The 14,427-nt window shown below is 42.0% G+C and overlaps 1 protein-coding gene across 1 annotated transcript; it reads left to right on the top strand.

Annotated features, from left to right (window-relative positions):
• The first annotated feature begins 639 nt into the window (after positions 1-639).
• Positions 640-2,855, top strand: GPR88 (G protein-coupled receptor 88). The gene has a single exon (XM_078154995.1). The coding sequence runs from the start codon at positions 1,601-1,603 to the stop codon at positions 2,762-2,764; it is 1,164 nt and encodes a 387-aa protein (XP_078011121.1). The 5' UTR covers positions 640-1,600; the 3' UTR covers positions 2,765-2,855.
• The last annotated feature ends 11,572 nt before the right edge of the window (positions 2,856-14,427 follow it).

The raw sequence follows: 14,427 nt of genomic DNA, 5'->3' as shown, positions 1-14,427 counted from the left end.
GGAAAGGTGAAAGACTGCCAGTAAGGCCTTATTTCAAAAGGAAATAAATTTGGAAGCAAGCTGCCAAATCTCTATCACTTGGAGCATGATTTTTCACTATGCAGATTATTCACAATTCCTGTTTTCTCTTATTCTTTATGACTTGCCTTTTGGTAATTTCATTATTAAAAAAAACCACAACTCTGACCCAGTAATGGAAGGAGTGCAAGGCTGGACATCTCTCTGTGGCTGACCACTTGTTGCAGCTGTTTTGTACAGGAAATCCATACTTTACTATTCCTTTACAGCATCTGGAAAGGGGTTGAGTGGGAAAGCCAAAATAATAACATTGAGGGATTACATTTGCTCCCTGTTGCTTTTTGCCCAGGGAAACTGAGAATTTAACTGTTTGATTTTTTAAAAAATCCCTGATAAACTAGTGTTATAGGAAGATATAGGTTTAAAGTATCTATTTCACCAGCTACAACGTCTCCTACCAGTCTGTGAATCAGATTGGAATAAAGGTGCTGTAGACCTATAAGGTTCTATTTCAATCAAAGAGGGAAGAAGGAGGGGACTAAAAAGAGAAGAGAAATTGATGGGGGAGGGGGTGAGGAGGGAGTAGGAGAGAGTAAAGGATAGAGAAAGAAACCCCCTAATTGCAAGACTTTCTGAGCAAGATATTTTTCTTCCTTTCCCAAGTTTGAAGGCTGCTGAATAATTCATGAAAAGCGTGGAAAGCCTGAATTTACCTAGGGTGATGAATAACTGAACAGGAGTGAGCTGAGCGAGAGAGGCTGTATCACATCAGCCACCACTCCTGCCTCTCATCCCAGGGTGCTCTACAGCTCTCAATTTGCTTTTCAACAAGCTTCTACTCTCTGCTACTGTGATTGCAGGAGGTTGCTTGCCTGGGTGGGTCTCCAGCCTGCTAAAAGTCAGATAATCTTCCCCCTGGCACTGCTGCCAGCTGGGAAGCTCCTCCTTGCTTATTGCTACTGCTGTTGCTGCCAAGCCTTGGACCATGTGCCCAGTTCGTGAGTATTGGCCATGCTCCTGGCACTGATCCCAATGGAACTTCTCTGATGGCATTTTCCTGGGACCACAGGTGCTGCTGTTGCTACAAGATGCTTTGGAAGATTACTTCCTCTGTTACTGTCTGCATAGGACCAGCCTGAGAGCAAGGTATCTCCTATCCCTCCATCCCCACTCCCCCCCCCCAACACTCCATCTGGGCATTTTTCCCAGCTGGGATATACCTGCTGGCTCCTGTAAGTGGGTGCTCCAGCTGGCATCATTTCCAACTGGAAGGAGGAAGGCTATTTCTGCTACTGCTGTTGTCTGCCCCGTTCCTACTGAAAGCAGGAACTCTTTTTCCTTGCTCTGGAGACATTTCTGAAGCAGGTACCTGCTACCAGAAATTAAACTCACCTACCACCTTGCAATCTCTCTGCCCCTCCCCAGATCTTCACCTAAAGTCCATTCTTCCACAGCCTTTTGATTTGGGGGGTAGAGTCTGGTGGACCTCCACCCTTTTGGCCCTACGGAACAGTGTCGGATGTAATGGAGCCTTCAGAAAGAAGTCAAAGTTAAAGAGCTGGGTGTGAAAGTGGAAGCCAGCATGACCAACAGCTCCTCCACGTCCACCACCACCTCCAGTGCCGGGGGGTCGCTGCTACTGCTGTGCGAAGAGGAGGACTCGTGGGCAGGCCGCAGGATTCCCGTGTCCCTCCTCTACTCGGGCCTGGCCATCGGGGGAACGCTGGCCAACGGCATGGTCATCTACCTGGTGTCATCCTTCCGAAAGCTCCAGACCACTAGCAACGCTTTCATCGTGAACGGCTGCGCTGCTGACCTGAGCGTGTGCGCCCTCTGGATGCCGCAGGAGGCGGTATTAGGGCTGCTGCCCAACTCCTCGCCCGAGCCTCCAGGGGGGTGGGATGGCGCTGGGGGCAGCTACCGCCTTCTGCGGGGCGGCTTGCTGGGTCTCGGCCTCACCGTGTCCCTCCTATCCCACTGCTTGGTGGCCCTGAACCGCTATCTGCTCATTACGCGGGCGCCCGCCACCTACCAGGTGCTATACCAGCGGCGCCACACGGCAGGCATGCTGGCACTGAGCTGGGCACTGGCTCTGGTGCTCGTGCTGCTTCTACCTCCCTGGGCAGCGCCGGCAGGTCGCGTGCCCCCCGAGGTGCACTACCCGGCGCTGCTGGCCGCTCTGGCGCTGCTGGCTCAGACGGCGCTGTTGCTGCACTGCTACCTGGGCATCGTGCGCCGGGTGCGGGTCAGCGTCAAGCGGGTCAGCGTGCTCAACTTCCACCTGCTGCACCAGCTGCCAGGCTGTGCTGCGGCCGCGGCCGCCTTTCCAAGTGCTCCTGGCCCTCCTCACCCGCACCCAGTGCCCCAGGCGGCCGCAGCTGCAGCTCAGCCCCTGCCGCCCACTCTGCACCCGCGCCGGGCACAGAGGCGCCTCAACGGGCTGTCAGTGCTGCTACTTTGCTGCGTCTTCCTGCTGGCCACGCAGCCCCTCGTGTGGGTGAGCCTAGCCAGCGGCTTCTCGCTGCCTGTCCCCTGGGGGCTGCAGGCAGCCAGCTGGCTCCTGTGCTGCTCTCTGTCCGCCCTCAACCCTCTGCTCTACACCTGGAAGAACGAGGAGTTCCGCCGTTCGGTGCGCTCGGTCCTGCCAGGTATTGGGGACGCGGCTGCGGCTGCGGCTGCCGCCACTGCTGTACCAGCCGTGTCCCAGGCACAGCTGGGCACCCGGGCCGCTGGCCAGCACTGGTGACGCGGTTGCCAGGGCAGCCTAGGCGACGGAGGAGAGGTTGCCCAACTTCCAACTCCCAGGCCGCCCCCTCCTCCAAAGCATCACATCCCTGGAGGAAGAAGACTCATGAAATATACTGCAATAAAGCTGACACGAGAAACTTCACTCAGCTCTCACAGGGACATCCAGGATCATCAGCTCCCTCACTCTCAGAACGCGAGAGGAGTGGGGTGGGGGTGTCCCGGGGGAAAAGAAAACTCACTTTCTTCTCCAAATCGTTCAGTTCGGTCCATTGACTGTTATTACCCCTAAGACTGCTGGTAGGGGGAAACAGGACCCCTAAGGTGGTAATTTAAACACCCATGCGAACTTCATTTTAAACCATCAACTTCGTACGAGACGTTCCCCTTTTCCTTTTGGATCACTCACCGTGATTAAAGTACCTTTATTTTCTCCTTCATTGTTTAATATCTTATTAGAAGCCCTGGGTGTGCATGGGGCAAAGATTCTTTACGCTGTATGATTTAGGAGATACCTGCTAACTTTGATTTGGTCTTTGTTCATTTATCCAATGTATTTTATTAGCTCACAGTAGCGCAAGAGCAGAATTTTGCAAAATATGTGTTATCTTTAAGGTTTCTTCTGTAAGACTGTGCTTCAGAGATGGCAAAGTCACTTCTGAATGAGATTCACTCAGTGAAGAAATCAAGAACTTGATCCTTCTAATAGCTTTTTGCATTCCTGGATCTAGGAGGTGTCAGATATTAAATCGACACTGGGTAAGCTGAGAGTTAATTGTAGGAGCCAGCAACAGTAAGCACTTGTGAAAACAAATGAGGGGGCTTTTGCATTTAGGAAATGATTTCATGGTTTCTATAGCATGCACCAACTCATTGCAACCAACAACTTGTAACAGTTCTATTTGCCCTCCAAGTGTGATTGCAGTTTTATTTTGTTTTTACATTTTGTAATTTAACGGTTGCTAAGGAGAGTAAGAATTTCTGTTGTATGCTTAACATTAAAAATATCTCAATGCACATGATATAATTAAACACTCATAGTACAATGACTTCATAGCTAAACTTAGCAGTTATTGCATGCTCCTAAGTGTTAGAACTTATGGAGAGTGCAGGTAGTGGATCAAAGGCTATACCCAACTAGACATGGGCCACTGGACATTCCACTTTTTCCAGAAGAAGAAGCCTTTCCTTAAGGACTAAAAACCAAAAGGGTCACCTCTGATTACACAGGTCTCTTCTTATCCTTTCTTGACTCACAGGAAAAAAAAATCTGGTTTGATGTTTGTAGAGAGAGCAGTTAGCAAGATGAGCCAGTGACATGATTTGGTTTCTACAAAGTCATCTGTGTGCTTGGGGTTTGAAGCACTGGATAGCAACAAGTTGACACTGGTTTCAATTTAGTACTCAATACCCTGACGAGTATCATTGTGCATGTGTATACAAGGACTTATTAACTCTGTCATATGGAGAATGTAAAGTGCAAATGGAAGTCAAAATAGAGTCTTTGAGATTTATAATTTTAGCAAATCTCCTGTTAGAATATTTTGAAACGGCCACTTGCTATGTAGGAGCAAATAAATGGGGATTAAAATGGAAACAATGTCATATTCTAATTTTTTTTTCATTTTAAAAGTAATGCTATATCAGTATTTGGGCAGCCAGTTACATCAAGTCTAGCCCCACAGTAGCCATAATTGTCCTAGTAATACAGACAAAAATCCTTTGCTTTGGTTGGCATCTCTGGGAGGCATAGAGGTATCTTAGACAAGTGGCTAACCAATGAGGAAGCAAGCTCAGTTTCAATCTACTACATTAACTTCAGGGTGGATCTGTTCTCAGTTGACTTCTTTATGGCATCACAGCCTCCAGACATGGATTTCTGCCACCAAGTGTATGGACTTTTTGTCTGAATTATGGGGGTGATTGTGACTGTTCATATGGCTGTACAATAATTCTTTCATTTTTGGGTAGATCAGTAATCACACATCTGACCTCACTGAGGTGTACACTTCCTCCATGAGTGCAGATCACACCCTCCCATAACTTCGTAGCTCTTGTTTCCTGTCCTCCCATAAATACTCCACAGGGGTTCGAGTGTGTATCTTACAGGGATACTAGTAAATGTATTTTTTTTTCTTTTTCATGTGGAAAAGTTGTTCAAATTCTAAAATAAGGACTTTTGTGGCTTAGGATATTATGAGAGTTATTGGAAGAATTAACTTATTTGTAGGAGAAAATCCATAGCTCAGATGCATTAAGAGAAAAGTCTGTATAGCAGAGATGCATTAAGTCAGCTAATTGACATTTTATTGATCTAGCTATCTTGTGCATGCAGCAGTTTTCTAAAGTATCACATTTTCTCACTTAAGATGTTTGATTAAAGTTCAGACTACAACTCCTTGGACTACTTTTTGTCTCATTTTCTTTATTTGCCTTCAGGGACACTACTGTACATTGTCTTTCTAGTTGAAATAACTGATTTTTGTGGAAGGCGTTTGGGTTTGAGAGCTCACGATGCACCAACTGAAAAGAACTCTTATGACTTAGATAAATCCCAGGCAACTTTATGCCTCAGACATGGAGAAGTTGACTCTTATCCAATGGTATGCAACTAGTAAGCATTAAAAAGCAGAATTTGAATACAAATTTTCTTGACTGTAGGTCCTTCATTCTATCCACTGGGCCATGCATTTTTTCTTCTTGATTTGACTTCCTCCATCAACACAGATCAGCAACTTATCTGTAATTTACAACGGTAAAGAAGTGACTGAGGCACTGTGAGCTTAAGTACCATAGTCAATGCAGGTGTTGAACCCCAGGGCTTCTAGCCTCTTTGACCAGCTTCTTGACTCCAATTTTACCGGCTGCTTCTTTTGGTCCATGTTCCTCCAATTTTATACTACATGACATTATGGTGATTAGCACTAACAATGATTAAGTAACTCTTTGGTGCCCTCACTTATTTTTATTTCTAGTTTCCAAAATTTGTCACATTTCAGATCATCTCCTGAGGCAGCCTCTCCTGAAAATCATCCTCTCTAATGTTCCCTCCTGCCAGACTCACAAATGCAATTTTCAAGATTCGTTTTCTGCAAACCATTAGAATTTCTGCCATAAAGATGTAGTAAGTCATCAATAATAGTCAATTTCAAGATACTGTCTTTCATTGCCATAGGAAGATGCTGATAGACATTGTTATAAGTATTGCCAGATTTTCATGTTAGAACTAAGTTATATGAGATTCACAAGAACCTGTGAATATAATGTGAATGCTAGAATACAAGAGGTATAAGTGTGAGTGTGGTCAAGGAAACATGATAGGACTCTGCTCCTAGAGCTGGTAGATATTGTTTTTGGCCTCTTCCCTCCAATTTCATATCTAGAAACTGAACATATTCGAGCATCAGGCTCAGAACTTAGCCCAGAAACAGGTCTTGATTTAGGTAGACCCTTTTCGTGCCGGATATCTTTTGAGGCTCTTTTTCTCCCCATCATTTCCCACTGTGGTCACTGCAAAGCCATCCTGTCTGTCTTCATGCTTAGGTTTGGCATGTGAGTAGGTATAGCTTTCCACTCAATTGGCACTCCATTTATTGTAGTTTGGAGAAGCTTAACATTGAGTCTCTCCCCCCCCTAGCCCAGCCCAATCGGTGAGATCTACTCTGAGGTTTATAGGTAATTAGCTCTACAGGACTGCTTTTACTTGTAATTTAAAAGCAACCTGTGAGGTGCCTGGAGTTGTCTTAACAGCTAAGAGCTGGGAAGTGTTTAAGCTGCAATTATTAAATACTGTTAATGGAAGCTTTTTTTTCTTATTTAAATGAAACCATGTATTATCCACATGGGAAGAAAACAGCCTAATGACTATTGTGGGTTGTCCTTTGCCTTCACTTTGTTTTTCGTGACTATGAGACTTAGTTACTACTCTCCCCCTCACTCCCACTCACCCACCTTCCAGAAGCGAGAGTGACAACAATCACATATTCTTCCTTATAAAGAGCTATCCAGTATTGACTATTTATTTTACACCATATGGAGGTTTTCAGGAATGGACAAGTTGTAGTGTGTGGTGGGTGGGATAAGGGCTGGTAATTTTTTCTTGACAGGGTCATTTATAGCCACTTATATTTGTTGGCAGAATATTCTTCTCTGGAGGGGCAGTAGGGGAAATCAAGCTGTAGCAAACATGGGATCAGATTTATAGCTAAAAAGCATCTTAGAGGTCATTTGCAAAATAATGGGATTGGAGTAGATGGCCTCTGGGGTTCCTTCCCGTGCTACATCCATGACTATTTTATTATCTAGTCCAATGTTCTCTTGTAATTTTACAGATAATGAAAAAGTGGCCTAAAGAGGTTAAGTGACGTGTCTAATTTAAATCAGGAAAATGGACAGCACCAGCATTTAAAATGAGATTATTTGTCTCCAAATATAACCCTCTGGGACTAGCTATCCTATATATGTGCAATTGATTTTTTAACCCAATTGTGAGGCTTAATATTTATCCCTACTAAATTTTATCCTCTTAGATTTGACTCTTTTGTTCTATCCTTATTAAGAACTTTTCGGTTCCTAATTCTGTGATCCAACATTTTAACATGTTTTTGCACCCCCTTTAAATCTTCAGATTTGATTAGTATGACATCTATACTTTTTATTTACAACAATGATAAAATATTGAACAGAACAGGACTGAGAGACACCTGGTGCATTCTACTAGATACCTCCAGATATGTTGACATTGATGCAATAATCACTACTCTTTGATGCCAGCCATTGAACCAGTTGAATAGGTTGCCCTGAGAGGTAGTGAGTTCCCCCCCATAAGAGGTCTTCAAGGAAAGTATGATATAGAATGATGATATAGAAAGGATTCTCTTGGTGGGACTGGAATTGATGACTTGTGAGGTTCATTGCAATAGAAATTCTTTAACATTATCATCTAGCTCACATTTCTCCTTTTTGCTCACAAGGATGAAATGATGACTTCCTAAAGCGAGATATACTATGCCTACAGTGTTCTCCTACTCCAGCAGGGGAAGGAAATAAATTTTTTTTTATAGTGCCTACTGTGTGTCAGGTACTCTTCTAAGCACTTTGCACATCACATTTCATTTAATCAGTAGTTTAGCAATCCTCTCAAAAAAGGCGGTGAGGTCGGTCAGGCATGACTTATTCTTGATGAAGCAATGCTGCTTCTCAGTGGCACCATTTCCCTTTCTAAATGGTCATATTTCTTTAATAGTACATTTTGGATTTTTTTTTTCCAAAATGGAGGTCAGATTCACTATTGTATAGAATGAAGAATTCCTTCTCTTTGCTTTTTAAAAAATTGTGACATTTGCCTGTTTCTAATTCTCTAGCACTTCTCTCATTGTCTACAATTTTCAAAGATTACTGAAAATGATTCAGGAGCTACATCCATTAATTCTTTCAGTATCCTGGGATGTATTGTTTCTGAACCCAGAGGCATGAGCTCATTGAGAGTAGCTAGGGACTTGCCATCTATTTGATGTGGCTTTCAACTACCAGTTAAGCAGCTACCCCCCAAGCCTTCCCAGACTGAATATCATTCTCCTCTGTAGAGAAAGCAAGCAAAGCCCTTCACTCATTATCACTGACCATTATCACTCCTCCATCTACTCCAATCAGCAGCATTTTTATGATTCCCCAAAAGCTGTAACAGACATATGATGTCATTCGCTCCTTGGAACAACCCTGGGAGATAGATGCTATTATTACCCTCATTTTGAGGAGCTAGGTGGCACAACAGATAAAGTACTGGGCCTGGAGACAGGAAGACTCTTCTTCCTAAGTTCAAATCTGGCCTCAGATAATTACTAGCTGTGTGACTCTAGGCAAGTTACTTAACCCTGTTTGCCTCCGTTTCCTCATCCGTAAAATGAGCTGGAGAAGGCAATGGCAAACCACTCCAGAACCTTTACCAAGAAAACCCCAGATAGGATTGTGAAGTGTAAAAATACTGAACAACAAAAAAATTACCCCTATTTTTACAGTTGTAGAAATTGAGGCAAATGTAGGTCAAGTGACTCGCCCAGGGTATCTTAGGCTGGATTTGAACTCAGGTCTTCCTAACTCCAAGCCTAGCACCTTATCCACTGCACCACCTAGTAGGAGCTTGATAAATGTTGGCTGATAAGAAAGATAATATCAGTCAGTGAGAAGGCAGAGGGAAACCAGCTTTTGGTCTCCCCTCCTGCCCAATTTATCCTTTAGCAAGCTAGTTCTAAGAATATCACCTCCCCTAAGTCATAGCTTGCTGAAGGATGTCTCAGGGCAACTACAGTACTATAATAATACATCAGAGTATGAGTCTGTGAATCATGGTGTTAACTGTGAGGACAGGTTAGTGATATTCATCCTCCTGTTACATCCAAACTGGTTTCTCTGAAATCATCTCAGTCACAAATTTTCTTTTCAATGTAAGGTAGAAATTCCCAAGAAGTTCAATAATTCTTGGCAAATCTTTTTTCCCCTTGGTTTTTCCACAAACTATAACTATTATTATTATTTTTTTTGGGCTAGGCAATGGGGTTAAGTGACTTGCCCAAGGTCACACAGCTAATAAGTGTTATGTGTCTGAGGTTGGATTTGAACTCAGGTCCTCCTGAATCCAAGGCCGTTACTCTATCCACTCCACCACCTAGCTGCCCCAACACAAACTATAATTATTGACATATACAGAGGTCTTATGAGCTTGATGGAGTCACCCTGAGACCTGGGGAAAGAGCCTTGGAAATATCTTCCCTGTTCCTTGCTATTTCTCAAAATTATAGTTTTGGAAGAAACTACTAGATTTCTTCTAATTAACTTTTCTGCTGCTTTTCCTGTCTGACATTCTTTAAATCTTCAAATCTCATCTAAATCTCTTTTGAGGTAAGTTCTACCCATTTGCTCTTATTTCATGCTAATTTTATTGTACCGCCAGCATTTAGCACAGTACCTGGCAGTAATGAGCATTTAATAAGTGTTTGTTGACTGAACATCAACTCATTGTGGCCATGAGGTCCCATGTCACGCTGAAATTTGCGATTTAGAGTAGCCTTGGTTAATTAGTAAATTCCTCGTTAATAGAAGTATGTAAGAAGATGTTGGATATCTGTCAGGGATGTTACTGTAGGAGGTATTTTTGCCTTGTATAGAAGATTGGATGAGATTATCTCTTCAGTGCCTTACAACTGCAAATTCTTTGGTTTTGCATCATTTCTTTCCATGGTTGAAGACGGAAGGTCAATTATAGCTTTGTGGTGTCGAGTAGGGACATGCTGGAACTAGCTTATATAGGCTCAGGCTTGAGCATTTATACCTTGGAAATCACTAAATGCTACAAAACAAGTCTTGATTTATTGTTTTATTGATGGACTAGACTTAAATGATGGAGAAAATGTTAATGAAACTGATTAAATGTTAAATTCTGTCATAGATACTTTTTTTTCAGAGAGCCAGTTGTTAAACATTTACCAGCACACCAAGGCAAAAAGAGCTTCTCTTTGAGAATTGAAACTTGGCCCTTAGCTTTGGCATGACTGCTTTGCAGCCAATAGAAGAGCAAAACTGTGCTTGATACTGTTACCAACTTTTCTACCTGGATCTTCTGTCCTTTCTGTTTTTACTTGTTTTTGTTCTTGTGCCATTGGTCTATTTTGCTTTGACTCCTACTTGTCTACCAATTCTTATTCTTCTCTGCTAACTTGCCATACATTTCACTTCTCCTACCCATGTATTTCCCCCAAGATTCTGCAGGTCTTCTCCTCCTCTCCCTCTGCCCTCACTCTTGTTAACTTTATTGGTTCCTATGGCTTTAACTATTATCTCCATGCAGATGATTCCCAGATCTAGGCAGCTAGTTGGCACAATAATTTGAGCGCTGAATCTGGGGTCAGGAAGACCTGAGTTCAAATCTTGCCTCAGTTACTTACTGGATGTGTGACCCTGGGAAAGACACTTAATCTTTGTCTACCTCAGTTTCCTCATCTGTAAAATGGGGATAATATTAGCACCTATCTCACAAGGTTATTGTGTGGATTAAATGAAATATACTTGTAAGGTACGTTGTAAATCCTAAAGAGCTAATTATTATCAATAAATCCTTCTCTACTATCTCCAATTACCCACTTGCTATTTCAAATGGGATATTCTGGATATATCTTAAACTCCAAATATCCAAAGCAACTCATCTTTCCCCTTAAGCCCTATTCTCTTCAAACTTTCCTATTTATGTTGAAGGCACCATCATCCTTTCAGTGTCTCATTTTCCTAATCTCAGCATTATCCTGGCTTCTTTGTTATCCTTTACCCTGTCTATCCAATCAGTTGCTAAATCTTGGCATTTTCACCTTCACACCTCTCACGTCTCATACAGCTACCACCTTAATTCAGGCCTCCCTTTATAGAGAGCTCCAAATGCCAGCCATCTCTTTATTTGCCACCAACTGCTCTGCCTGGTTTTAAACTCCATCATCATCCTCAGCATGTCCCATCCAGGAAACTTATCACCAGAAACCCATAATTATAGAGATTGCCTCACCTTTGCTACTCACACCTTATCCGTACACTCACTGATCAGAGGGCTGGAGATTAAATTGGAAAACTTCTCCCAGAGCCTCCCTTTATAGGAAACTCAAAATACCAGCTCCACCATCACCTTTATCAACCCCCTATGCCAAGTACCCTCTGGCAGTCCCCCCTCCTCTTTCAGCTTCCTTTTCTATATTGTCTTCCCCATTAGATTGTAAGCTCCTTGAGGGCAGGGACTCTTTGTTTTTCTTATTTATATCCCCAGCACTTAGCATAATGCTTGGTACACAGTAGATACTTAATAAATGTTTATTGTATCATATCATCTCCTTTCACCCATATTATTGCTACAGCCTCCTGGTTGGGCTCTTTGACTCAAGTCTCTGCCCTCTAGTCCATCCTTCTCATTACTGCTAAAGTGATCTTCCATCTGACCACATGACTTTTCAGGGGTTCCTTATTGCCTCTAAGATAAAATATAGACTATAGAGAAAATCAGAAAGATAAAACATTGGTTCAACTCATAAGCAAACCATATTAAAACAAAACTCTCTTAATTCCCATCAGAGGACCCTGACCTAAGCATACTTGCAGATGAAGGCCCAGACATTCTGATAACAATGCTTGCGATGTAAATGTACTGACTTGGAGGCCTATTTTTAGCTACAGTAAATTAGCATTTCCATATCACTCTTGGATTTTTATCTCCCTGTTCGGTTCTTGATCCATTATTTCAGAGATAAGTAAGATGATAGGGGTGATGTTTCCCCCCCTTGTAGCAGCAAAGTAGCTTTTTATTATGGCTAGTCTTTCCTTCCTTTCATTTTTACTATAATACAGATTTTATAAAAGCTAATTTGTTTTGATCCATTAACATTTTTTAACTGAGAACAAGGCAGAGCTACAATCAGTTCTGCTAAGGACCCTCACACTTAGAATCATGGAACCATATGTGTGAGATACTGGAACTGTGATTCCAGTGAGGAAGATGATATCCTATAACCATAGGCTCCATCTTTTGAGAAAAGATACTATGTTCCTATATGTACTTCTATATATTTGTTATGATATGTATACACACATATGTATATAAATGTATTTATGAAAGCTCCTTGAGTGTGGTTTGTCTTTGTAACACTAGTATCCAGAATAATGACTGGCACATAGTAGGTACTTAATGCATGATTATTTAACCTATGGTGATCTTTGCACTGCAAAGGACAGAAAAAGTGGTTAATGGGAAGTTAACCTCAGGTAAAGAAGGTAATAGTAAGAAAGCACCTGCCTTTTCCTGGGTGAGGTCAGGAGACCAGTCCCAGAGTCCTGAAGGAACAGACCAATGTGATTGTGGTGATTACCATCAGTGATGTTGAAAAGATCATGGAGAATTGGGAGAGGATCTGTAAGATTGGAGAAAGGCAAATGTCTCCTTTTTCAAAAAAAGGGAATAGAACAGAGTTTACAGAATAAAAGCCAGTGAGAGGGATTTTGATTTCTGGCAAAGCCTCTCTCTCCTCCCTTCCACCCTTCAAATCACCCATGAAAACCTAACATGAGAGTAGGTTCTATTAAAGGTGTAGTATCCAGGACTGGTAGACAATCTGGCCTCAGATACTTACTAGTTGTATGACCTTGGGCGAGTCACTTAACCCTGTTTGCCTCAGTTTCCTCATCTGTAAAATGAGTTAGAGAAAAAAATGGCAAATCACCACAGTGTCTTTGCCAAGAAAATGGGGTCATGAAGAGTCTGACATGTCTGAAAAATGACTGAACAAATCCAGGACTAAGGAGATGGTGATAGTCATGTAGCACTTTGCTTGAGTGAGAACATATATGAAGTATTGAGATAGGTTCCAGGTGCAGCAGTTCAGGAAACACATTGATAAGCTAGTGAATGTTGTGAAAAGGGTGACTGTGATGTAGAAGGGCATGCTGTGTAATTATGGGCAAGTCACTTAGCCTCTTAATTTTCTTTGTCTGTAGAATGAAGATTATAATAGTACCTACCTTTGAGTTGTGAAGGCGAAATATCTCCCTATCATTTATTTATTTATCCATCTATAATGCTTTGAAAATTTTAAAATGCCATATAAATATAAGCTATTATTAACCATTGGCTACTTTCTCTTTTGGATACACTTTCATTGTGTTGTTGTCGTTGTTGTTGTTGTTTTTAGCCTAATTCTAACTCCCCTTCCAGAATGGTACAATGTAAGTTTCTTGCTGGTAGAAACCATCAAATTTGTATTTTTATCTTCAGTGCCTAGTACAGCGTCGGAGACATAGTAGGTGCTTAATGAAAGCTTGTTGATTGGCTGAAATCTGACCAATTTACAGCGCCAGTAGGGTTCTTGTATTCTTTCAGTCCTTCTAGCATTGACTACTGCATCTTTTGTTATCTTTGCCAGTTTGTTGGGCCAGACATGAAGCCTCAGAGTTGACAAAAATCCCTTTAATAATGTACTTGAATTCTGCTAGGATTTAGAGTCAAGTTTAGTGGCCTGCATCTTGAAAAATCTGCTTTCTTTCACTTTTTGAAAATTGGAACACCATCTGCCCATTTCATAACTTAAAATACCCATACCATTTTGATGATTTTTCAAAAATAATATAATTTACATTTATTAAACATAGCTTAGGGGCAGAGTAGTAGAGTATAGCTAAGACAAGATCCCTACCCTCATGGAATTTACCGTCTGCTAGGGAACAAAAATAGCAACACACAGCTGTCTGTGTTGATATAACACAAACTATGATAATAATAATGATAATAGCTAACATTTATATAGCACCTACTATATACTGAACACTTTATAAATATGTCATTTGATCCTTAAAACCCCTCTGGGGGGTAGATGTATATTATTATCCCCATTTTTGGAAACTGATGAAAACAGAGGTTAAGTAACTTGCCCAGGGTCACATAACTAATAAGTGTCTGAGACCAAATTTGAACTCAGGTCTTCCTAACTGTAGGTCTGGTGCTTTATCCAGTGAGCCATCTAGCTGCTCCATAGTAGATAAGTAATTTGTAGAACTACTAAACAAAGTGTCCCCATGAGGTCTGAGGGGAAGGTTGTAATTGAATGGCAGGATAAGGTGAGGCTTTAGTGATGGCATTTAAGA

This window comes from Phascolarctos cinereus, unplaced genomic scaffold (assembly GCF_003287225.1).
Source record: "Phascolarctos cinereus isolate Bilbo 61053 unplaced genomic scaffold, phaCin_HiC Scaffold_5;HRSCAF=322, whole genome shotgun sequence".
In the NCBI taxonomy this organism is placed as follows: Eukaryota; Metazoa; Chordata; class Mammalia; order Diprotodontia; family Phascolarctidae; genus Phascolarctos; species Phascolarctos cinereus.
The sequence above is the reverse complement of the archived record's forward strand: the minus strand, read 5'-3'. Positions and strand labels throughout refer to the sequence as shown.